The following is a 24,354-nucleotide window of genomic DNA, read 5'->3' as shown; positions in this document are numbered from 1 at the left end:
GAACACCTCCAAGAGTGCCTGGCACATAGTAGCCCCTTAGTGAACATTGTTGAATATAGATGAATGCGGTGGATGAGGGAAGCATTAAGTAACGGTAAATGTGAGGGGCACCTGGGTGGCTCAGCCGGTTAAGCGTCGGACTCTTGATTTCGGCTCAGGTCATGATCAGGTCGTCACATGGAACCCCACGTGGGGCTCCTCGCTAAGCGTGGAGCCTGCTTGGGATTCTCCTTCTCTCTCTCCCTCTGCCCCTCCCTCCCCGCGCAAACGTTCAACCTCTCTCTCTCTCCAAAACAAACAACAGCAACGACTTAAAAAATAAATAATGAGGGGCGCCTGGGTGGCGCAGTCGGTTAAGCATCCGACTTCAGCTCAGGTCACGATCTGGAGGTCCGTGGGTTCGAGCCCCGCGTGGGGCTCTGGACTGATGGCTCGGAGCCTGGAGCCTGCTTCTGATTCTGTGTCTCCCTCTCTCTCTGCCCCTCCCCCGTTCATGCTCTGTCTCTCTCTGTCTCAAAAATAAATTAAAAAGTTAATAAATAAATAAATAAATAAATAATGATAAAGGTGATCATCACAAGGAGTCCAGGCAGGGCATGATTAATTGCCCAAGAAGTGATATAAACCATGTAAACCACATTTGCCTCACTTCAAAATAGTCTGGGGAGCTTCTTAAAAAAAAAAAAAAGACCGTCCATCCATGGCTTGGAAGGCATATTTTTATTTTAATTTTTTTAATGTTTATTTATTTTTGAGACAGAGAGACAGAGCATGAACGGGGGAGGGGCAGAGAGAGAGGGAGACACAGAATCAGAAGCAGGCTCCAGGTTCTGAGCCATCAGCCCAGAGCCCGATGCGGGGCTCGAACCCGTGGACCACGAGATCATGACCTGAGCTGAAGTCAGATGCTCAACCGACTGAGCCACCCAGACGCCCCATTGGAAGGCATATTTTTTAATGAGAAGTAATTTTCATGTGGTAAGCTCAGCACCCAACCCTTCTTGGGGAGCCAGTGATGGAGTCAGAGGAGGGAGCAAGCCCTGTGGTCCAGGGTGCGCTGCCATAGGTGGCTTCAGAGCTGGCTTACCGGAATAACACTCCAGGCAGAGGGAACAGCATGTCTGCAGCCCAGAGGGGAGAAATAACATGACAGATTCAGATTCAGGAAACTAGAAATAGTTTGTGGTCAGTGGATGGAGTGGTGGGTTTTGAAGTCAGAAAGGTTCTGAACATAAAGGGCCTTTGTGCTCTGCTCGGGAGGCTGTTCTCCTCGGGGGAGGGAGGTAAGAGTTCTGTGTTCTAGAAATGTGCCCAGAAACTAGCATGAGGATGAACTGCCTGTGAAAAGACTAGGAGTAGAGAGCTCATCCGGACAAGTCCTTCACCTGTCCTGTGCCTTAATGACCTCATCTGTAAAGTGGGGACAGCTGTGATATCTACTTTGAGTTTTGTGATGAGGGGCCGGTGCTTAGAAGAGTGCCTGTCACTTAGTAGATGCTCAATTAAATGTCAGCAAGTATGATTAACAGTAGCGGTATGACTGCCAGGGCAAGAGATGAGGGGAGTCTGAAAGGTGAGAGGCAGTGAGAATGAAAAAGAAGTAACTGACTTGGGGCGCCTGGGTGGCTCAGTCGTTTAAGCATCCGACTCCTGATTTCGGCTGAGCTCATGATTTCGCGGTTCATGGGTTGGAGCCCCGTGTAGGGCCCCACGCTGCTTGGGATTCTCCCTCTCTCTGCCCCTCTCCTGCGCGTGCTCTCTCTCTCAAAATAAATAAATTAAATTAAATTAAAAAGAAGGAACTGATGCCACGGCTATTGAAGCTATTTGAACCTTAAAGGTCGTATAGGAATTAATTAGCGGGGCAGACAGAAAGGAGGAGACCACAAATGTTAGGAGTAGACGCGGTGGGAGTATTGCAGAGCAGTGAGCAAACGTGTCATGCTGCGGTATGAGACTGTACAAGAAATGAAGGAGAAATAATGATCTAACCACAGCTGGCCCAGGTCGTACAAAATGGTTAAGAGCAGGCTGAAACTTCTTGATTGTAGAGGTGATGTGGTACTGTCGGAAGATCTTACACTCAGATGGGGGTCACCACTCACTGCGTGACCCTAGGCAGGTTCCCATAACTCAACTGAACTTTTTGCCAAGAACAGGCTCTATGTCTACACTCTCAAAATATTTGCTACTACACCTACGCGGCTACTGAGGATTCGATACGCGGCTAGCGTGACCGAGGAGCTGGATTTTTCATTGTTTTCCATTTTAATTTAAATAGCCACGCATGGCTAGTGCCTACCGTGTTAGACGGCACAGGGACTTCTCAGGACCTCCATCTGTATGATGGGAATGACGATGATACTTCATAGGCTTGTTATAACCACTGAGATACGTTGAGACACCGCAGTTAAAGTACTCGACACGGTAGCTCAACGAGTTTTCGTCGCCGCTCTTAAAATTGTTGTTATTGGGGCGCCTGGGTGGCTCCGTCGGTTAAGCGGCCGACTTCGGCTCGGGTCGTGATCTCTCGGTCCGTGAGTTCGAGCCCCGCGTCGGGCTCTGTGCTGACAGCTCAGAGCCTGGAGCCTGTTTCGGATTCTGTGTCTCCCTCTCTCTGACCCTCCCCTGTTCATGCTCTGTCTCTCCGTGTCTCAAAAATAAATAAAACATTAAAAAAAATAATAAAAAAAAATTGTTGTTATTGTCATCATTGAACAGGCGTAGCATGACACAAGCCAGGCCTTAGGAAGGTTATTTAGACTGTGATATCCAGGTTGGATTTGACGGGAGAAGAAAATCGGAGCAGAGAAAGCATTCATGAGGCTATTTCGGTGGCCAGGGGTGGCATCATTAAGATCTCACCTGGAGAGGGGCGCCTGGGTGGCGCAGTCGGTTGAGCGTCCGACTTCAGCCAGGTAACGATCTCGCGGTCCGTGAGTTTGAGCCCCGCGTCAGGCTCTGGGCTGATGGCTCAGAGCCTGGAGCCTGTTTCTGATTCTGTGTCTCCCTCTCTCTCTGCCCCTTCCCTGTTCATGCTCTGTCTCTCTCTGTCCCAAAAATAAATAAACGTTGAAAAAAAAAATTAAAAAAAAAAAAAAGATCTCACCTGGAGAAAGGCCATGAGAATGGGAACGAATGGAAGGATTCTGTTCTGTTCTGCAAAGTACGCGAGCATGCCCCGCACCTACACGTCTTCCTACGTCAGCTTCTTCTCCAAGGAAGGTACTTGCAGAGAGCACACGCCCATCCCAACCCGAGACAGACGGCACTGCCCGCTCCCCCAACAAGACAGATAGCCACTCTCCCTACTCACTAATGCTCACCATTAAGGGCTCTTCTTCTGGCACATTACCTATCAAATTTGAACTTGGAACACTTCCCAGTGTCCTTGCCGTTAAATTGATGCCATGGGATTGAGTTCTGAACAACGGAATCAAAGCGGAAGCAATGTGTGCCGTTTCCAGGCTGGACCCGTGAAAATCTTCCATGGGCCCTCAGTTCCCTATTTCCGTTCTTTGATGGTTTGAGGGGCCGCATGTTGAAGATGGCAGCACCACATGATGGCAAGAGCCTGGGATCCCTGAGTGAATGAATGAATGAATGAATGAAACAAAACCACTCATTCTGTCCTCGTGCAACTGTAATGGGAATGAAAACTACACCTTTGTTGTGCTAAACCACGGAGATTTGCAGGTTGTTACAGCTCATCTTGCTAAGCTAGTACACTCATCTCATTTCAGGTCATGTAAACATATCCCATTTGCATAACCTGTCTGGACTATCAGTCTCTCAGGAGTCGCTTTTAAATTGGGTCCCACCAATACTAAGACAGACTCTAAATCCCACCTGCAGGCATCTTGCCTCCTAAGACATTTCTTCCTCACTCCCCCAAAGCAGACACATTCCAGACATATATCTCCCCCACACTGTCCCACGTCAAGGATAACACCACCGAGCTGTATTCCAGTTGGCCAAGTTTATTGGACTTGTCAGGGCTCCCTCCTCCCTCTCCCGGACAGAGGGACCTCTCCTGCCCTCTGGGGCATGTCCTTGTTTACTATGGCTCCAGCCCCAAACCCCAGCATCATTTCTGAGTCCTCTCTTTCCTTCACCCCCACATCCAATTCATTAGCAAGGACAGTCGGGTCTGCCCTGTCCTTCTTCTCCTTCTCCCTGTCACCACCCTAGTCCAGCTGCCATCATCACCACCTGCTCACTTGTAACGGCCTCCTAACCGGTCTTCCTGTGCCCGTCCTCTCCCTCCAGTCCATTCTCCAGCCAGCAGCTGGTATGATCTTTTAAAACTAACAACTGGAACGTGGTACCCCCCTGCTTAATCCTTCTGTCGGCTTCCCATCTCTCTTGGGGTAAACAGGTCAGGGCCTTGCCAGCCCCCACTAATCCGACTGCTCATTCCAATCCCGGCACACAGGCCTTCTTTCGGTTTCTCGAATGTGCCAAGTTTGTTCCTGCCATGGGGTTTTTGGATATCTCTTCTCCGAGTGCCCATAAGATTGATGTCTCACCATCGTTCGTCAGCTCAGACTCTATTTCCGCAAAGAGACAATGCAGTCCCCCCTGTCTCAAGTACAATCCGCCACCTGATTTTATGTCTTTCATGGCATCTATCACTATGTGAAATTGTGTGTGTTTTCCCTTTGACCCCCACTTCTGGAGCCACCGGAATATAACCTCCAGGAGGGCGGGGGGCCTTATTTGTTAGGGACCACCTGCTCTTGGTTTGGGCCAGTCCCCTGGCCCAGGACTGTTCTGGTTTTACCACTAAAAGTTCCACATCCCAGGAAATCCCCTAGTGTAGGGCAAACGGTGATCGGCACGCTATTGCCTGCCTTCATTACTTCCGTATTCCCAGTACCTAGTCTAACGCCGGGTGCATGGGGAGGAACTCGATAAAGATTTGTGCAATGAATATAAGAACGGCCGGCTGTCCATTAAGAATTCTTCGATCCTAATGGCTCCTGGGCTGGCTCAGTTGGTAGAGCATCTGACTCTTGATCCCAAGAATTCTTCGATCCTAGCTCTAGGGGGCAGTCTCCTCCAACCTTGTGTCCTGAGACCCAGCGTTACAAGGTTGAGCTAAAAATCTCCTGTGCTTGAATTTAGGTAGTGAGTTCCACAAGATTCTCCCCAGACATCGCATGGCCCCCTTGCCCACCCCCAGCTTTTGTGGAGTTCAAGGCTGAGAACCCTGAATAAGATCCCCACCACACTCCATTCCCACCTCCTGTAGCTTTGTCTTTCTCCTGAGGCCAGGCTCATCGACCAGAGTGGAAAAGACTGTTCTAGAGAGGAGGAGCAGGTGACCTACCGAATGGGGCTCACTGTCTGGCCCTATCATGAGCATCCCAGCTGTCCAGACTGCAGGAAGACATTCTGAGTTGTGGGCTCACCAGGGGTCACCTTGCAAATCTCACCGCTTGTACTCCTCCCTGGGGCTGGGGCTGACTTCTGCCCCTGGAAGTGGGTGTCTTTGCTTCTTCGAGTGAGAATGAAACTAATCAGAGTCTGACTTTTTGCGGAGACCCCACTTCCTCTGCCTGCCCACGGACAGCCTAGAAGTCCACACAGTGGGCAGGATGCTGAGTGAGAAGATGCTCAGCACAAGCAGCAGGTGTCTGAGCTCAAGTGCTAAATTAGCATCAGAGGCTAAGCCAGAGGCAGAGGGGTGGGGAGAGGGGGAGTGTGTTTGCATCCGCACTACTGCTTGGGAGGGCATCCTGGGGCCCAGGCCTGCTAGTTTCTCCTAGCGTGCTCTGATGACCTTCATCTTTGGATCTGAGTCCCCGGTCACAGGTACCTGCTCCAAACTCTCTTTCCCTTTCCCTGTGGGGTTGCTATTGTGTGAGGAGGGAGGGAGGGGTGAGGGAGGGAGGGCTTGCCTGAACTTCACCTCCATATAGACTTACTCCCAGAGCTGTGGGGAGTGAGGGAACAGTAGGGCTGAGGGAAGGAGAGGAGCGTGCTGACCTTTCCCCACAGGACAAAGCCTGGCACAGAGTTGTATGCAGCTTGTCCTTTTGATTGGAGTTTGGTGATTGGGTTGATTGACTGAGAAAGTCACCACAGAAGCTTAATCAATACATGTGGGTCCCACTCCAGTCCAGCTGCAAGGGCACTGGGTGAAGTAAAGGGACTAGAAATAAGGCTGTCACCTGCACTTGGTCCAGGGCACAGAGCCCAAGAATAGTGGCCTCAAGAGGGCCACATTTAAGGGTGCTTCCTGGAAGAGGGAGGGGATAGACTAGAGATGGCCTGTGGCAGGGCAGGGCCAGGAATGGAGATTGGTCAAGAGCTGGATGGAAAGGTACCAGGAAGAAGACAGATGTGGGGGGAGCCACAAGGGAGGTAAAAAGGACCCACGCGGGAGACGGGGGTTGGGGGGAGTGGGGGATTCATTTACCTGCTGAACTCAAGAAACCTCTTCTGAGGACCTTCTGTGTTCAAGGCCCTGACTACAAAGGGTGTGCTGGCCTGAACAAGGTAGAGCCAGTTCCTGCCCTTTGGGAGCTCACATTCTCTTGAAGGAGGGGTCACTAATAATAACTGGGAAGTGATTGAATTTGGGCTGTGGGGAGCATCCAATGTGTGGCCCTGCCGGCCGTTGGGGGGGCAGCTGGTTCCCAGGGCCCCGGAAGGCACCTGCCTTCAGCTAAGGCCTGAGGAGCAGGGGCGGGGGGAGAACCGAAGGCATCAGGGAGGATTAAATCAGGACTCAGGCCTCAAGAGGCCTCTGTGGAATGAGAAGAGAAATGCCGAGGGAGGCTCTGTGCCTGTCCCTGCATCGTGTTTAAGTCGAGTACGCTGACTCTCCATTTCTCTGGAGGTAAAGCCTCTCGAGGAGGGGGCGGCGCCAAGGCCAAGGGCAGGAAGGACTTCCTGAGGCCCAGGCCTGGGGTGGGAGGTCTGAGCAGCCGGTGCTGCCTCCCTGTCCTGCAGGCCAAGACGGACACCAGGGGTAGAGGGAGCAACCTGTCTCTCTCTCTCAGTCACACCTGCAGATCTCCTCTCTCTCTTGTTTCCCTCTCTGGACCCCATCTTTGTAACCTCCTCTGGGCTGTTACTGTGTCCTCTCTGGAGGAAAGAAACGGGCAGTGGTTCTGACGTCAGATAGTTTTTGGACTTTTCAGCTTCTTCTCAGGCACCAGCCACTCCTGACTGGGATTTGGGGACAGGATTGGGGTCTGCTCTGATGCCAGGAAGGGGCTTCTCTCCATGGCCTGCGTGCCTGATTACCCACATCCCTGCCCATCCTTGGCCAGTGCTCTAGATCCAGAGAGAACTGGGCATTTCACAAGCAGGGACCAGGGCCCTCCTAGGAGCCCTCCCTTGGGCTCCTGCACCTGCTCCTGCTAGAACATTAAAAACACGAGGATGGGGCGCCTGGGTGGCACAGTCGGTTAAGCGTCCGACTTCAGCCAGGTCATGATCTCGCGGTCCGTGAGTTCGAGCCCCGCGTCGGGCTCTGGGCTGATGGCTCAGAGCCTGGAGCCTGTTTCCGATTCTGTGTCTCCCTCTCTCTCTGCCCCTCCCCCGTTCATGCTCTGTCTCTCTCTGTCCCCAAAATAAATAAACGTTGAAAAAAAAATTTAAAAACACGAGGGCCAAGTGGGTACAGCCTCTGAGTCCTGAACGAAGGCCACGGGCCTAGGATGGGGTGGAAGACCGGAGCTGTGCAGCGCTCCAGTGTTGGGAAGAGGCAAGGGGGAGGAGGCAGTGCAGGTGGTCAGCCTCAGGGAAAGGCAGGAGCAAAGGCAGGTGTGGGCTGGAAGCTGGGACAGAGCTGCAGGAGTGAAGGAGAAGGAGAGGCACTCTGAGCCTGAGGGACAGTGGCTACAGCTGGAATGGAGCTGCCGCTTCTGAACACTGATCACTCAAGGTCAGATGCAGTGTCTTCTGGGTATTCGGAACACAGGCGCGCGCACACACACACACACACACACAACCCTTGAGAAGCAGAAGCTGGCAGGGAGAAAGCGGCTACTAATTTATGCACATTCACATTCACAGAACAGCACATTTGCCTGCTGGGCAGGCCTGTTCCCTCCCACACAGCTCTAGACCTGTCCCTGCCTTCCCTCCTGCTCTCCCAGCCTCTCCTTACCCTCCGGCCACCACAGTCACCATCACGGGCCTGTTCCCTTGCCCCTGTCACACTTGACTGGTTTGAGCACCAGCCAGGAAAGTGTGGGGGGGTCCCTGTTCTTGTCTCCGTCAGCTCCCCACGGATCCCCAGCCCCATCCAGCCTTCCCTCCAGTTTGCCTACCTCCCCCACCTGGAGAAGGCAGGAGCCCAATGCTCTTTTCCTCCCGCTCCACCCCTGTCAAAGTGGCCCATGATCGGCTGGCTGTGACCTCCTAGTCCTGGGAAGGTTTGGCTCTGTGCCCATTAGCATTCCGCCTCCCTGCCTCTGTCCCCCACCCCCAGGAATGGGCAGGAAAGGATGGGGGAGCTGAACTGGAACCACCCTCAGGGGAAGGTGCCTGGGCAAGTATTGAAGGACTTTAATCTTCCAGATTCCAGGAGGTAGAGCCCCCGTGAGGGTACTGGGCTCTCACTCCTCCCGCTTGTGGATCAACCACAGCCAAGGTAGAATCCCAGGGATGCTGAGGGAAGTGGAAGCAGGCCCGGGTACCCCCGGCCCAGCTCTTCCATCGTCTGGTCTCCCCTTGTCTGCGGTCCCACCCGAGGCCTGTTAGTTAAATCTTCCTCTATCTTCCCACTGTCCATCCCACCAACTGACCTCAAATGACATTGGTTGAGACTGCCAGCAAAGTTTGCAGTCCAGGACAGCAGAAAAGAGTCAGTGACAGCGAAGCAGGAGGGAGATGGAACAAATTGCCCTGGAAGCTGGACCACCTGGGGCTGGAAAAGTAGCTCCTCTCCCTCCCCTGGCCTGGGGTGCAGGCCCTTGGTGGGCACCTGCTGGTCTCCCACGGTTCCTATTCATTTCATTGCCACCCCTAATCTTTCTTTTTTTAAGTTTGTTTATTTTGAGAGAGAGAGAGAGAGAGGCCATGAGCAGGGAAGGGGCAGAGAGAAAGAATCGCAAGCAGGCTCCACACTGTCAGCACAGAGCCCGAGCCGATGCGGGACTCGATCCCATGAACCGTGAGATCACAACCTGAGCCAAAATCAAGAAGCAGATGTTTCACCTACTGAGCCACCCGGGTGCCCCCCCACCACTGATCCTTACGTCAGGCATGGTACTGGGCAGGGAGGCCTGACCAGATCGGTGTGTGAAGGAGATAAAGAAAATTCCGCTTGGACCTGTGGTCCTGCAGCCCCCGGTCTGTCCAGTTGCAGATTTCCAGTTTTGAGCTGTATCTCTGGCACTCACGGTAAATGTCGCCGTGGAGTGAACCGAGGATTCCTGCGGCCTCGCACGGGAAAGAGTGAGGAAGGCGAGGCTGAGAGTAGCGATGGGAGGCGGTACAAGACGGTGTGGAGCGTGAGCTCTGCAATCCCGCTGCCCGAGTCTGGCTCTACCAGACTCCATCGTGGGGCTGTGGGCAGGTTACTTCTCCTCTGTGTGCCTCGCAGTGTCTTCCCTTGCGAGCAGAGAGTGTTCTGAGGCTTAAAAGGTAAAGTCTGCAAAGTGACTTAGCACCTGGCACACGGTAAGTGCCGGGAGAGGCCACCACCGTCCCACTGCGGTGGCGGCAGGGCTGGGGCATAAGGGATGAATGTAACAGATTATGCGTTGGTCGAATCAACCAGACCTGCTGGCTGATTTGATGTGGGACAAGGAGAGACAGAGGAATCCAGTTCCTGGCTCAGGCTGTCGTGGGGCTCCTGGAGCAGGCAGCTGGGAGACGCAGGGCAGGAGGGGGGAGTTCAGACATGCCTACCTAGAGGCACGAGGGAAGATCCGGGAAGCTGTGGGTTCAAGAGGACAGCTCAGCAAAAAAGCCTGGGTGGGAGGAATGCAGCCAAGTCAAAGCCAGGAGCCCGGAAGCTCTCCTTACCCATTTACTCTCCCTGATTATTGTCGGGGAGCCTCTGCACTCCCCTGAAGGGAACAGGGCAGGGTTAGGAGAGGTTCTGTCCTGGCAGAGAGCTCATTGTCTGGATAGACCAGCTTCCTCATCCGTCAAATGGGATAACAATCATACCTATCTCACAGGATTGTTGTCATGCTTAAGAAAGTAAGTGTATATAAAGTATTAGGAAGAAGGACGGATGCATGTTAGCAATTGTTATTATTTGTCTGTGCTAACACTCTTCCAGGCGTGGAGGAGGTGTCTCATGACGTCAGGGGAGGGTGAATGTTGTACCAGGGCCTGGCATGACTGTGCCCAAGATGTTCACTATCTGTCTTGGGATGTCTTACTCAGACACATTCCCCTAGTCCCCTGTCCCCTGTAGGCCTCAGCCTTATTTAAATATCTGCTGAGTGGTCATTTTACTAGCCAGCCCTCACCCAGGAATCCTGAGAAGGAAAAACCCGGCCCCATCACCTGCCTTGGTGGAAGGCAGGGGGCTTTGCCTGCCAGTAATAAGAATGAGACAAATGGAAGGTCCGGTTCCTGTGCCCGCCCTGGCCACCAGTCAACAGGCAATCACCCCAGCCATGTTCTCAGTCTCCCAGGAGAGGGGGAAATGGGGAAGAGATGTAAAAAAGAGAAAGGTAAGGAGAGAGTAGTGTTGAGAGAGAACATGGATTGGGGGAGGGGGTAGGTTTGAGACACTTCATTTTCACTCATTTGAATGACTTTTTTTGGAGACTTGCACCCCTCCCCCCCCCACTTCTACACACATGCTCCATTTCCCTGTCCATAGCTCCCTCTTTTAGGAGAATGAATACAATGTATGCACAGTGCAATACAGCACGAGGGGGGCGGGTTAGTGGAGCCTGGCAACCTGGGTTCAAGCCCCAGTTCATCATTTGCTAGCCGTGTGACCTTGGCAAGTCACTTAATACCTGAGCCTCAGCTGCCCCGGGCATATAAAGTGGGAATAACGCTAGCGCTACTTTCTAGGGTACTGGCAGAGATTAAATACATGAAGCCCCTGGAAGAGTGCCAGGCACTTACAGTCTATTGCGGCCTACAGGTACGCAGATGTCCCGCTCCATTTCCCAGTTCCTTTTCCACCTGCCCAAGCAAGGGCAAGTATACAGAAGAAATGGGGGATCCCTTTCTGACCCCACTGCCGGTCCCTTGAAACTCCTCTGTCAGACCTTCTAGATCAAGTCACTAGCCCCAGCACCCTAACTTTAACTGCTCCCCAAGCCCCCCTCAGTTCTCTTCTGCATGCACCCCTGTGCCCCAGCCTGTTAGCCTTTCCTCGCAACAACTAAGCTGTTCTCCCCTCTTCCAAATTCCCAGAACCGGGGTGGGTGGGTTTGGGCCTGGGGCTTCCCTCCTTCCTGAAAGGGGCATTTAAAACTCCACCACCATTTCTCAAAAGGTGAACCCAGCAGGGGTACCTGGGTGGCTCAGTTAAGCATCACATTCTTTTTTTTTTTTTTTTAATGCTTATTTATGTAGAGTTGGGGGGAGGGGCAGAGGGTGAGAGAGAATCCCAATCCCGAGCATGCTCCATACTGTCAGTGCGGAGCCCTGCTGGGGGGCTCCCTTTTACCAACCATTGAGACAAAACCTGAGTCCAAATCAAGAGTCAGACACTTAACCAACTGAACCATCCAGGCGCCCCAAGGAACTGACTTTTGATTTCAGCTCAAGTCATGCTCTCAGGGTTGGTGAGGTTGCACCCTTGCATGGGGCTCTGCACTGACCGCGAAGAACCTGCTTGAGATTCTCTCTCTTTCTCTGCCTGACACCCCGCCCCCAAATAAATAAATAGACTTAAAAAGATGTGAACCTAGCAGATAACCTTGGGGCATTTGCTCAAAGTACAAATTTTCCATTTCGTGCCAACAGAACTGAATCTGAATTTGGGGGAAGGGAGGATTTTTAAATACACATTAAAACTGAGATTTTAATCACAATTAAAATCCGTCTCCAAGAAAATAATCATCGGTGGGAGGTAGGGGCTCAGCGTCCCAAAGCAGGCAGGATGGTTTGTTAGACAAGTGTCTTCCCCAATTCAGGCAGGCTCAGCAGCAAAGAGAAAGGGACAAGGACTGGGACCAAAAAAAAGTGAGTCCTAGAAAGCTGGGACAAAAAAAGTGAGTCCTAGAAAGCTGGGAGCGGGGCGTGTAACTCCTTTCAAACCTTTCATCAACGTCCTCACCAATTACTGGGTGCTGAGGGAGTCGCAGTCCAGGAGCCACTGTCTCTCCGCCTCTCAGAAGCTGGAGTGGGGAGAAGAGGGCGGCTCTGGGCCATCTGCGAGGGGGTGGAAAGTGAAGCCCAGAAGGCGACGGGCCTTGGTACAGAGCTGCTGCGGACCTTGGAATCCCGAGGCTCTGCTTCCTGACCCCCTCCCCCCAACCCCCCAATCCCCCCCCCCCCCCCCCCCGCAGGCAGCAGTCCCGGAGCACGAGGTGGAGGCGTGGTTCTCTAAAACCCTCTCTCTTCCGAAGCTCAGCCACAACTCCGGCCCCACCCATCCTGGAAAGCAGTCCTTTCCTCTGGCCTCAGTTTCCCCACCCGTGCCCGTGTGGGGTGTGTGTGTGTGTGTGTGTGTGTGTGTGTGTCGGGCGGGGGTAGGGTGGGGAGAGGGATTCCCCACGGGAAAGCAGCCCAATCCCTCCCCCGGACTGAGACCCTGAACCGAAACAGGAGGCAGGACGCCCCCGGCCGGGAAGCGGCCCCAGCCCGGATTTCCCTCCCGGGTGGGGCCGCAATGACTCACCCCCCTCCCCCTTCCCCTGGTTTCCGTGTTTGCATTTCTCCTCCCGGCCACGTGGCGGCCTGCGCGGCCACTCGGCACCCCTACCCCGACACTCCGGCCGCGGCCGCCGCGACACACAACCCTGGGCCGCTCCTGCCCCCCTGGGGTTTCTCAGGCCTCCGACTGGTGCCCGCCCTACAACCCCGGAGTCCAGACTCCACCCCCGGCCCAGCCCGCCCCCTTCCCTGTGCCCTCCCCCACAGTAAGGCCGGGCGCCTCCTCCCTGCCCTCCCAGCCTGTCCCGGGGAGGGGAAGGGGGCGGGCAGCGTAGGGGGTGTGACAGCTCCCGCCCGGACCAGTGCCAGCTGCAGCCTCGCTTCGGCGCCCGGTGCCAGCTGGCTCATTCGTCTGGGACGGAGGCGGAGGCTTGGGGCTCCTTGCCGCTGGGGGGGGGGACTCCCCCCTACGCCCCCTGCCCTCAACCCACCCAAAAGGAGCCTCTACACCCAGCCGGTCGCCCTGGCAGCCAGTCCAGCTAGGAATTAGCCCTGTTCCGCTTCGCCTGGGGCTTACAGCCCGCACCCCTCCAGGAGGAGTAGGGGTCTCGATGAGGGTCTCCCCCTCCCCAACCTTTTGCTAGAGCCTGCAGGGCTGTGCAAGCTTGAGAAGGACCATGAAGGTGGGTAAAGTGGGGTCAGGGTGGGGAGGAGCAGGAGAGGAAGCTGACATGGTGGGTGGGGTGTTTGGGTGGGAAAGAGAGGGCTGGTCAGGGGTGAAGGAGAAGGGGCGAAGAAGGGTTGAGCTGCAGCTGCATTTCTGGGGGATCCAGTGAGTCGGTAGCCTCATACTGGGTGGTGGTGGAGATCCCTCCAGGGACATGGGCAGTGGGGTGGGGCAGAAGTCCAAAGAAGACCGGGAAGAAAGGCCCGATCTCCGGTCCGCCAGCTGGAGACCCCTAAGTGCGCCAGACCGGCAGGCCCCAGTGAAGGTCTTCCTGTCCCTCCCCCGGCTCCTGGCAGGGTTGCAGCACCTCCGCCTGACCAGTCCAGAGGACTCAGAGGAAGTGGTTCTGCCTGGGGCAGTTGTGCCCTGGTCCAGCTGCCCCAGTCCCAGTCCCAGCCCCGGCCCCATGGCTCTCTGCCTTCCTCCCTGCGTCACAGGTGGGCTGGCCAGGTGAGAGCCGCTGGCAGGTGGGCCTGGCTGTGGAGGACAGCCCAGCTCTTGGAGCATCGCAGGTGGGAGGCCTCCCGGACGTGGTGCCGGAGGGGACCCTGCTCAACATGGTGCTGAAGAGGATGCACCGGCCCCGGAGCTGTTCTTACCAGCTGCTGCTTGAGCACCAGCGCCCCAGCTGCATCCAGGGGCTCCGCTGGGTAAGTGCCCATCGTCTGTCGGGCCAGGGCCAGGCACCAAGGACTGCAGGAGGGCCTGGACTGGGAGAAAGAGCATGCTTCTGGGGGTGTGGGGGCTCCTGCTGGGCTGGACAGTGGGTCAAGCAGCTTGGCCGCTGTGCGCGTGGGTGGCTCACACAGCTGCACCGTGTAAGTCCATGTGCATGTGGTACTCGCGTCTTCCCGTTGTGGCCTGGGGGAAGGGGAGAGGGATTTGTCATTTGTGTCACCTCTGTGTGCCCTGAGGTGGGTGGTTGTGTGTTCTCCAGGTGGTGAGGGGAGGCATGTGTGAGACGCTGGGGGCCAGGTCAAGGTGGGAGGTGAGGTAAACTTGTTTATTGCTCTTGGTACATCACCGTGGCAACATTCTCCCTCAGTGAGCAACAGAACTGCGTCAATTCTGCTTGATCTTGGGGTGAGGTGGTCATGTGAACAGTGCTTGGCATCTGGCTTTGGGGGGCTCAGGGGGGGGACTCTGAGAAGTTTGGAGACTGGAGCTGGAGTCTCCCTTTGCCAGTGAAGAACATCCTGGAGCTTCGAGAATGAAGGAGAGGGCAGGAGGGGAAGAGCAGTGGGGGCGGGGTGGGGGACAGGATAATGGTCGCAGGATCCAAATCAGCGGAGAAGCTCTCTCCAACCACCCAGACTTCACCGAGTCCCTTCACCTGAGATTCAGTGAGATTCAGTTGTGTGTCTGTTCTGTTGCCCACGGGGACAGCATTGGCAGGAGGTTGGGGGAGGGGGCGCTGGTACCAGGAGGGAACTTGGGCAAAGGGGTCGAGGGAAAACCAGAGCAGACGACAGAATTGGGAGAGCTTGTCACTTATGTCTCTTGTCGTCAAGTCCCTTTGAGTGGAGTGACTACCACCTTCTGCGTCTTTCCTCCCACCTCTTGCCCAATGGCCTTTATATTGATCAAAATAGGAGGCTGAGTGAGAAAAAACAAGGTCTGCGGAGGTGATGGGCTCTTCCTCAGCGTCGGAACTGGGAGGATAATCTAGGTGTCCCTAGCTCTCCCCCCCAACCCCTCCCGCACTCCCTCCCTGGGTCTTCCTGGTCAGGGCCCTCTTGGGCCTGGGTCCTGCTCGAGATGGGGCTCTGGAGGGAGCAGGGGAGCTGGCCCCTTCCGGGCTAAGCTGTCTCCCCCACCCCACCAGGTCACTGGTAGTAGCTATTGCTTGGAGCCTGTGGGCTGGAACCCTCCCTCCCTCCTTCCCTCTCAGTCTATAATTACTTGTGCATTTCCTGTCCCCTTCCCAGCTTGTAGAGGCAAGGTGGTGAGTGGGGGAAAGGTCGGGTGCCAGGACAATGAGGTCACTGGAGGATCCCTTGGGACCCAGAGTCTGGGAAGGGGTGGAAGAGGCCGCCAGGCTGTCTCCTGACTCCCTCAACCCCCAGAATCAAAGAGCTGGGGTGCACGGGGAAGCCAGAAGGGCGATGTGAGGGTTGCTGGAGTGTAAATAGGGTGAAAGTCACAGAAACACAGCCCCTCTCTAGCCAGGTGTGTGTGGGATGGGGGGTGGGGGGTGGGGTAGGTGGGAATTGGTGATTAAAGGGTACTTAGATTTTTAGGGCTAGGGGCCTGGGCCACACCCCGCCCTGCTGACCGTCTCTGGGGAATGGGTGAGTGGGGTGGCTTCAGCCCGCTGCGGCTGCATTTAAGAGGTTTTGGGGACCGGTCAAGTCGCTCCTCTCACCTGTGAGAGGATTCGTCTGGCCTAGGAGGGGCTCACATGAGGGAAGAAGGGCTTGTCAGGGAGTGTGCACATGTAGGGTAGGGGGTGGATGTTGTAAGGGGTGGAGCCTAGGCGAACAGTGCTGGGAGTTATTCAGGCCAAGCCTGCCTCTTAGAAAACCAGGGGGAAACCCATCAACCTCCTGAGGTCTGAAGAGAGTACTTTCTGTTGCTACTAGATCAGGACAAGAGAAATGAAAGCAGGTTACAGGAGGGTGAGGTTAGACAGAGGACGGACTGACCATCGATGGCAAAAGTGACAGTGGGATGGGATGGAAGAACATCTCCTTTGGGAAGCATGAGAAGGAGAGGAGATCTTGTCCAATGCCCAGGAGCCAGAGAGGGATCAATTTATCTGGAGGCAGGGGCAAGATCAGGATGACCTCTGGGGGGGGGTCCCGTAATCTCAGAGAAGCCTGGGATGCTTCCCTTTGAGCGATTGTTTGGGGAGAGGTGGCCAGATTCTCTAACTCAGAAAACATGCTTTCACGCAAGCGTGTTCAAACAACGGTAGTAGCTAATAGTTGTATAATACTTGTGTCCCAGGCAGCATTATAAGAGCTTTACCTTTTTCATGTCAAGTGAGCCGACAATAGCCGTGTGAGCTATAGATACCGGTGTCATTGTCTCCTTTTATAGATGAGAGAACAGAGGCACAGAGTGGCTAAGTGACAGGTCCAGGGTTGTACATCGGCTAAGAGACAAAGTTAGGCTTCTGTCCCAGGTGACCTGGCCATGGAGTCTGAGCTCATGGTGCACTTTCTTTTGCTGTAAATGAAAACACTGACACCCCAAAGCATCACCCTTCCCCTTGCGTCCTCTCCCTGTCCCAGCACACACAGCCCTGGCCTGAGACCCTAGCCATGGCCTAAGGGAACTGGTCTGACAGGTCCCCACGAGGCCCTCTGGCTCTGTGCCTGCCCCTTCAGCGTGGCTCTGACACTGAGTGACAGGGAGGGAAGGAGGGGGGGTAGGCTATGGCGCTGGTGCAGGGAAGCTAGCTACCCCCTCCTCTCCTACCCTGCATCCTTCCTGTCCAGGCGGGAGAGGAGGCAGTGGTCAAGAGCCTTCCCCCCAGCCACTTCTTTCCAACTGAGAACCCCAAGCTGACGCTCGGGGTTATCACATCAGAGAGAGGGTCAGCCAAGGTACAACACTTCTTTGCATTGTGTCCAGGTAATAGGCACCCATCATAAAATAACGAAGTTTAATCGAGTTGCTTAACATTTACTAAGCGGTTACCACAAGCCAAGCATCGCTTTGAGTGCTTTATGTTATTAACTCATTTGATCCTCATAATTACCTGTGACAGAGCTACTATTATCATGAACCCCATTTTACAGATGAGGAGACTGAGGCAGAGAGGTCAATGAGCAGCCAGGGTCACACAACTAGCTGGGTCACACAACTAGGAACTGAGATTTGGCCGAGACACATGGATGGCGAGCCCATGCCCTTGACCGTATCCTGAATAGTACCCCCACCCCCAGCCTAGGAGGCTCCCAGTGCATATGGACGTAGTCCCAGAGGGACTATGACAAACCCACAGAACTTTGTTTAACGCCGTGTCTTCCAGACTTACTTACCCGTGGAACATTCCTGAGGGCAGAATTTACCCTTCCATAGCATGAAGTGGGACAAACATGAGGCAGTGGAGGTGCCTGGGAGATGGTGACCTGTGCTTTGGAATCAGACAGGCACAGTGTGAATCCTGGTGGCCCTGTTTACCCACTCTCAGGACAGGTTACGTAACCTCGGAGCCTCCTTCTGTCTAGCTGTGAAACAGCAGACAAACACCTACTTTCGGGGCCACTGTTGGTTATTCAGTAGGATCTTGAATTTCTGAGTAGTTGTGTGACTCAGGGTAAGTTACTTCATCTTTTCTGGGCTCCTGCTTTCCTTGGCAAATTGGGAGGGATGCCTTCAGGAAACTTCCTCACCTCTGATGGGTCAGAGCCTCCTTCTTCTGACCCTCCTGCTTATTCCCTGGGGCAGGGCAGGAAACGGTTTAAACAAGGCCTGGAGATCTGGGATCTGGGTTGTGAGCTGGCACCTCCCCTCCTGATGTGCCCTCCAGGGTCAGAATAATACCAGGAAGGGAGCATATGCTGGAGCCTGGGTCGTGGGCACCAGAGAGTTGGGGCAGGGACCGGGGCCACCTGGGCCTTTTGACATGAACAACAACAAGTCATTAGTGTTCAGCACTGTTTGTTCCAACACAGGGGGCTGGCTGGGTAGCATTCCTGCCCTTCCTCCTTCCCTGGCTCCTCCTCCTCCTCCTCCTCCTCATTTCCTGTTGCTAAGTCTCCAGGGCTCTGTGTCTGGCACCAGGCTGGGCCCCATGACCTGGGCAGGGATACCCTTGGGACACCTAGCGACTTCTGCCCAGCCCCGGGCCAGGCGCCTATGCATGCCAGACCTCAGGCCTCTGCCTGGCACACAGTGGGAAGATGCCAGGATGAGCAGAGGGGGTTCTGGCCCCAAGTCTGGTTGTACCCCAGCTTCCTTTTCAGGGGCTGAGTGTAGATGGGAAAGCAGGAGAGAGAGCTGGCGAGAAGGGGGAAGGGGAGGAACCAGGCAGGTGCGGTGGGTGGGGTGAGACCAAGAATGTGAGCACTTCTGGAATTTATGCACGGCTGTCTGGCCGTCCCAAGTACGCGTGACTGAGTTACACGGGCTCTTCACCCCAAGACTTCTGTTTCTTAAGTCAAAGAGGACGGACAATCCCTGTTCTGCCTACTTTATATCTGGTCCTATTCTGTAGAGAATCAGGACATCATGGAGGGAGACACACTTTGTAAACTATAAAGTGCTGCGCCTTTGGGAGGGCTCATAGAGGGTAGGGCATCTTGTCCAGAGAGGTCTACAAATTCCAGTTTTCAGGTGGCAGCAAAAGAAGGATCATGAGGGGCGCCTGGGTGGCTCAGTCGGTTAAGCGTCCGACTTCAGCTCAGGTCACGATCTCACGGTCCGTGAGTTCGAGCCCCGCGTCGAACTGATGGCTCAGAGCCTGGAGCCTGCTTCCGATTCTGTGTCTCCCTCTCTCTCTGCCCCTCCCCCATTCATGCTCTGTCTCTCTCTGTCTCAAAAATAAATAAACGTTAAAAAAAAAATTAAAAAAAAAAAGAAGGCTCATGAGGGGCTTTCCAGCAAGCAGCCCGCCCTCTGCTTCACAGATGAGTAATAATAGCTAACATGTACATATAACTCTTTTCCAGGCAGTGCTTTAAACATTCGGTACGAATCACTCACATAGCCCTTCCCAAAGCCTCTGTATTGGTATTACGAGTGTTTTATAGAGTTTATGGACAAGGAAACTGAGGCAGGGAGAAGTTAGCCATATGTTCGGGATCACGCTGCTAGGAAATGGAGGATCAGGGATTTGAATCCAGGCGTCTCAGGGTCTTGTGGTTGGGGACAAAGCCTGGCTCAGGATCAGGCCTTGTGACTCTGGCCCAGGAGCAAGTGTTCTAGGCCTCCCTTCCAAGCCACTCACTTCCTGGCCTATCATGGGCCTTCCTTACCTCCCATCCTCATGCTCTTCAGCTCTCTCCCCTGCACAGGTGTGGTTTACCTGGGAGCCTGGGCACACCTGGGCCCTGAGTAAGCAGAATGGGGAGCTCATCTGCGGAGGTGCAGTGCGTGAGTCTAGAAGGAAGGCAAAGTTCTGGTGATACGGTGGAAAGAGGCGGGTGCCTGGCATACAGGGGTGGTTGGGGAGAACTAGTGTATTTGTTGACTGAGTGTTTGGAGCTGGGGACTGGGCAGGGACTGAGAGAGACGGGGGAGGGCCGAGGTCTAAGAGCTGGATTTGAAGTCCTGGCACTAACGTGCAGACCCTCCCCCTCCTCCCGCCCCTGCCCTTAGACGCCACTCACGGACAGTGAGGAGTCCCTGGATTTCAGCGTGAGCCTGGAGCAGGTACCAGCCGGGAGGGGAGGAGCCGGGAGGGGACAGCAACGCCGGGGGTCAGGGCTTGAACCTGCTGTGCTGCCCCCGTCCTAGGCCTCCACGGAGCGGGTGCTCCGGGCCGGGAAGCAGCTGCATCGACACCTCCTGGCCACCTGCCCGACCCTTATCCGAGACCGGAAGTACCACCTTAGGCTCTATCGGTGAGTGGAGGCCTGAGCCGCCTCCTTGCCCACCCCCATTTTCTCTCCCTTTTGCTCTACTTTGGACATCGGGGCTGAGTCCTGCTTCTAGCCTAGGAAGGCACTCGTTTCTTTTTAAATTTTTTTTTAAGGTTGATGTATTTATTTTGAGAGAGAGAGAGGGAGGGAGAGAGAGAGAGAGAGAGAGAGAGAGAGCACGCATAAGCAGGGGAGGGACAGAGAGAGAGGGAGAGAGAAAATCCCAAGCAGTCTCCGTGCTGTCACCACAGAGGGAAGGCACCTTTCTGACGGAAAGTCTTCCTTCTGCCCTCCACCCTCCTGCCACTTAATTCTCCCTCCTCTTTGTCCCCTCACCTCTTGTAGGCAGTGCTGCTCTGGCCGGGAGCTGGTGGATGGGATCTTGGCACTGAGCCTTGGAGTTCATTCCCGAAACCAAGCCGTTGGAATCTGCCAGGTGCTCCTGGATGAAGGTGCCCTTTGCCATGGTGAGCCCGAGCCCAGGGTGGGGCCCCCGTGGGGCCGGCCGGTCCTGGGGAGCAGGCATCCGGGGGTGCCTGCAATTGCAATGGGGGCTTTGTACCCACGTGGCCTCAATTTCCTCTCCTCACACCTTGGGCCTCTGCCCTGCAGTGAAACACGACTGGACCTTCCAGGACCGAGATACCCAATTCTACCGTTTCCCCGGGCCAGAGCCAGAGCCCTTGGGAGTCCATGAGCTGGAGGAGGAACTGGTGGAGGCTATGGCCCTGCTCTCCCAGCGGGGGCCTGATGCCCTGCTCACTGTGGCGCTTCGAAAGCCGTGAGTCGGGTGCCCTGCACCCCACGATCCTGGGCCTCACGTGGCTCTCAGACTCTGTAGTTTCTCAGTTTCATCGCCGAGAGTTTCCCTTACTTCTCGCTGGGTCATCTGGAGTCTTCCTTCCCCACCTCTGAACCCGTTTCTTCCTCTGTAACTGTGGGTGGGGGGCACGGCACCTCCAAAGACCTGTCCGCTCAGGTGCCGCAGTGGCTGAGACGGGGGAGCTTTGGAGTCTGCAGGCGGGTTTGGGTTCAAATTCCAGTTCCGCTGGCTACTAGCTGGGTGGCCTTGGGCCTCTCCGTGCCTCTCCGTGCCAGCTTCCTCTTCTGTCAAAGGAGGATAACGATGCCCACATCAGGGGTTGTCATGAGGGCAGAAATAATGCACTTGAAGCGCCTAGCCCTTGTCTGGCACGCCGTGTGCACTCAGTGGTGGCTGGCCTGTTACGGGTAACAATCCAGCTGGCCTCGGGCCCAGAGCGTGGTGGGTGTAGAGGCTCCCGTGCCCTTAGACCCACGGTACACCGTGTGCCTCCCGGCCCTTCCGTGCCCGCAGCCCAGGTCAGCGCACAGACGAGGAGCTGGACCTCATCTTTGAGGAGCTGCTGCATATCAAGGCCGTGGCCCACCTCTCCAACTCGGTCAGTCTGCCCGCCCTCACACTCTCCCCAGGACCCCCTCTCCCTGTGAGCCCCTGAGGCCCCAACTGCTGGGCCAGAAGACACGTCCCTCGCCTTGTGCCAATGGCTGGGAAATGTCCATCTAATTTCTTGTTCCCAGCATCCTCGTCCAGAAATCCTTCTGCCTCTCTTAGCTCATTTCCTCCCCTTGCCCTGTATCCTGCTGAATCCCTCTCATCCGACCTAGCCACATCTCTGCCCCCGAGCACTTGTGTCTTTGGACCTAACCCCCCCGCCCCGCCCCGCCTCGTACCCTGGGCTCACCCCACTGACCCTCCTCTCCCCACCTCACAGGTGAAGCGGGAATTAGCAGCAGTTCTGCTCTTTGAACCCCACAGCAGAGCAGGGACCGTGTGTAAGTCAGACAGGGGATAGGAAGCTGGGCAGCAGGGACCTGGACGTGGCAGAGGCCATGGAGAAGTGGGGGATGCCCACAGGAGTGTCTGATCTGTGCTTCTCTCAGTGTTCAGCCAGGGAGACAAGGGCACCTCGTGGTACATTATCTGGAAGGGATCTGTCAACGTGGTGACCCATGGCAAAGTGAGTTCTTCCTGTCTCCCCAGCCCCTGGGTTGTACCGGCTTCCCTGGTCCAAGTCCTCCCAGGAAGTACCTTCAATGGACCCAAGGTTGCCAATCTCCAGCTTTCCTCCTGCCTTGGGGTTCTCCCACCGTGCATCTGTTCTGAGTGTTGGGGAGCCTGGCTGGGCTGTGACTGAGACCTGGTTGCAGGGGCTGGTGACCACACTGCATGAGGGAGATGACTTTGGACAGCTGGCTCTGGTGAATGACGCACCCCGGGCAGCCACCATCATCCTGCGAGAAGATAACTGTCATTTTCTCCGTGTGGATAAGCAGGACTTCAACCGTATCATCAAGGTGCCATTACTGGGGGTGGGGAGGGCAGGGGACATGGCAGGGGCATGTCTCTGGAGAAGTGGTAGGGGGTAAGGTAAGGGGCGTGGACAGAGAGGGCCTGTAAGGAGCAGGGAGAGGTAGGAGATGGGGGAACTTGGAGGTGATGGCTGGAGTATGGCCAAGTGAGGAGGGCCATAGCACATTGAAGAAGTTTAGCGAAACCCAAGAACTCCAGCTCAGTGCGGGAGACCGTGCGGGTAGGGGGTCACAGAGAGGTAGGGGACTAGGGTGTGAGGGGAGGCAGTGTAATGGAAAGGGGGAGCCACAGAGGGAGGCCAGTGAGGGATGGGTGGAGAGGGGCTCAGGCTGCATGATGGACAGGACTGGTAGGGCAGATCCAAGGCCATGGGCATGGAATGGGGTGGGAGGAGGGCCGAATGCCCTTGTGGGAGCCTTGTGGGTCTGGCATGGAGGTGGAGGGAGATGCTCTAAAATGGGGAAAGGAGCCATGATGTGTGCTGAGCACTGGGTATGGCTTGTTGTCCAGGATGTGGAAGCAAAGACCATGAGGCTAGAAGAGCATGGCAAAGTGGTGTTGGTGCTGGAGAGAGCCTCCCAGGGCGCTGGCCCTTCTCGCCCCCCAACCCCAGGCAGGAACCGGTAACATACCCGCCATGCTCCTTCTGCACCCCTTCTCTCTTGCCCACCTTCTCTCCTTCCGTTTCGCAGGCTTTCCTCCCTTCCTCCGTGTCCGACCCCCGCCTGCTGGCCTCCTGGGGATGGGGGGAAGAGGGGCACCCAGGGATAAGATGTGCCCCCCCAGAGCCAGCTTCCCCTCCAACCCCAAGGTGGGACAGAACTGGCAAATAGGGAAGAGTGAGATGATGTGATTGATTATTGATGTCTGTCCCAGATACGGGAGTGGGAGTGGTAGCACGTGTGCTATGGACTGGCTGTTTCTGCTAGGTATACAGTGATGTCTGGCACCCCAGAGAAGATCCTAGAACTGCTCTTGGAGGCCATGCGGCCTGATTCCAGTGCTCATGACCCAACAGGTAGGGGCAAGAGACACCCTACCTGCTGTGTGACTCAGCGGGTGGGCAGTGTAGTCTGGGAGAGGGCCAGGCACCCTGAGTCTGACCTCACTGGCTGCTGGGCTGGTCCATGTGGTCAGTCGGCAAGAAGTACTCGTTCCTGTGCTCTTGGTTTGGGTGGGGAGAGCTGTCACAGCGGCTGGACGTTGCTGGCACACTGCCCATTATGGGACCGGGAGAAGGGCTACTCCAGCTATGCCTATGTCAGTGCTCAGTAGACTTAATCTCTGAAGCCTCCTCCTGTCCCCTCCTGTCCCTGCCCTACAGAGACATTTCTCAGCGACTTCCTCCTGACCCACAGCGTCTTCATGCCCAGCGCCCAGCTTTGTGCTGCCCTCCTGCACCAATATCCTTCCAGCCCCGGGGTGACTAGGATGTCGTATGGAGCAGGGGGAAGGCATCCCTCACAGCATGGCTGTGCCGAACCCTCTGAAGTACCAGCCTCATGCCAAGGCCAGCTTGTCAGTGGGCCCTGGGCATCCTTGCCCCTCCTTTCCCGCGGTGTGGTGGGTGGTCTGGCTGGAGGTTGTGGTCCCCTTGACCGGTGCCCACCTTCCACGCGGAGCCCTCAGGAGGCAGTGAGCAGGAGCACAGCACCTACGTCTGCAACAAAAGGCAGCAGGTCCTGCGGCTGGTCAGCCAGTGGGTGGCCCTGTATGGTCCCATGCTCTACGCTGACCCCGTGGCCACCAGCTTTCTCCAGGTACCTGGGAGTGAGGCAGGGCTGGACTGGGCTGCCAGCGTAGATGCAGCCACCTCTGTGTTGATGAATCTTGGCTCCTCCCAGAAACTCTCAGACCTGGTGAGCAGAGACGCCCGGCTTTGCATCCTGCTACGGGAGCAGTGGCCGGAGAGGCGGAAACACCACAGGTAACGCCTGGCTCCCAGTCAACTTTCCATATGCATGCCAGGCAGTGCATCAGGG

General features: G+C 55.6%; 1 protein-coding gene across 4 annotated transcripts in view; it reads left to right on the top strand.

Moving 5' to 3' along the window:
* Positions 1 to 5,727: 5,727 nt before the first annotated feature.
* RAPGEF3 (Rap guanine nucleotide exchange factor 3) overlaps positions 5,728 to 24,354 on the top strand; it is a 29,610-nt gene continuing 10,983 nt past the window's right edge. Inside the window, exons 1-15 of one of the 4 annotated variants that reach the window (XM_047865156.1) lie at positions 5,728 to 5,817; positions 13,924 to 14,136; positions 19,757 to 19,810; positions 19,895 to 20,001; positions 20,365 to 20,486; positions 20,632 to 20,800; positions 21,356 to 21,440; positions 21,774 to 21,834; positions 21,943 to 22,019; positions 22,210 to 22,356; positions 22,883 to 22,995; positions 23,302 to 23,390; positions 23,697 to 23,775; positions 23,982 to 24,132; positions 24,217 to 24,299. In XM_047865156.1, the coding sequence (XP_047721112.1) occupies positions 14,044 to 14,136; positions 19,757 to 19,810; positions 19,895 to 20,001; positions 20,365 to 20,486; positions 20,632 to 20,800; positions 21,356 to 21,440; positions 21,774 to 21,834; positions 21,943 to 22,019; positions 22,210 to 22,356; positions 22,883 to 22,995; positions 23,302 to 23,390; positions 23,697 to 23,775; positions 23,982 to 24,132; positions 24,217 to 24,299 (1,430 nt within the window). In that variant the 5' untranslated portion in view covers positions 5,728 to 5,817; positions 13,924 to 14,043. Of the gene's footprint in view, positions 5,818 to 13,060; positions 13,443 to 13,782; positions 14,137 to 19,756; positions 19,811 to 19,894; positions 20,002 to 20,364; positions 20,487 to 20,631; positions 20,801 to 21,355; positions 21,441 to 21,773; positions 21,835 to 21,942; positions 22,020 to 22,209; positions 22,357 to 22,882; positions 22,996 to 23,301; positions 23,391 to 23,696; positions 23,776 to 23,981; positions 24,133 to 24,216; positions 24,300 to 24,354 lie in introns of those variants that run through there. The other 3 variants (XM_047865154.1, XM_047865155.1, XM_047865157.1) reach the window with 3 other exon arrangements.

Source organism: Prionailurus viverrinus, chromosome B4, assembly GCF_022837055.1.
Source record: "Prionailurus viverrinus isolate Anna chromosome B4, UM_Priviv_1.0, whole genome shotgun sequence".
NCBI lineage: Eukaryota > Metazoa > Chordata > Mammalia > Carnivora > Felidae > Prionailurus > Prionailurus viverrinus.
This window is presented reverse-complemented; position numbering and strand designations above follow the sequence as displayed.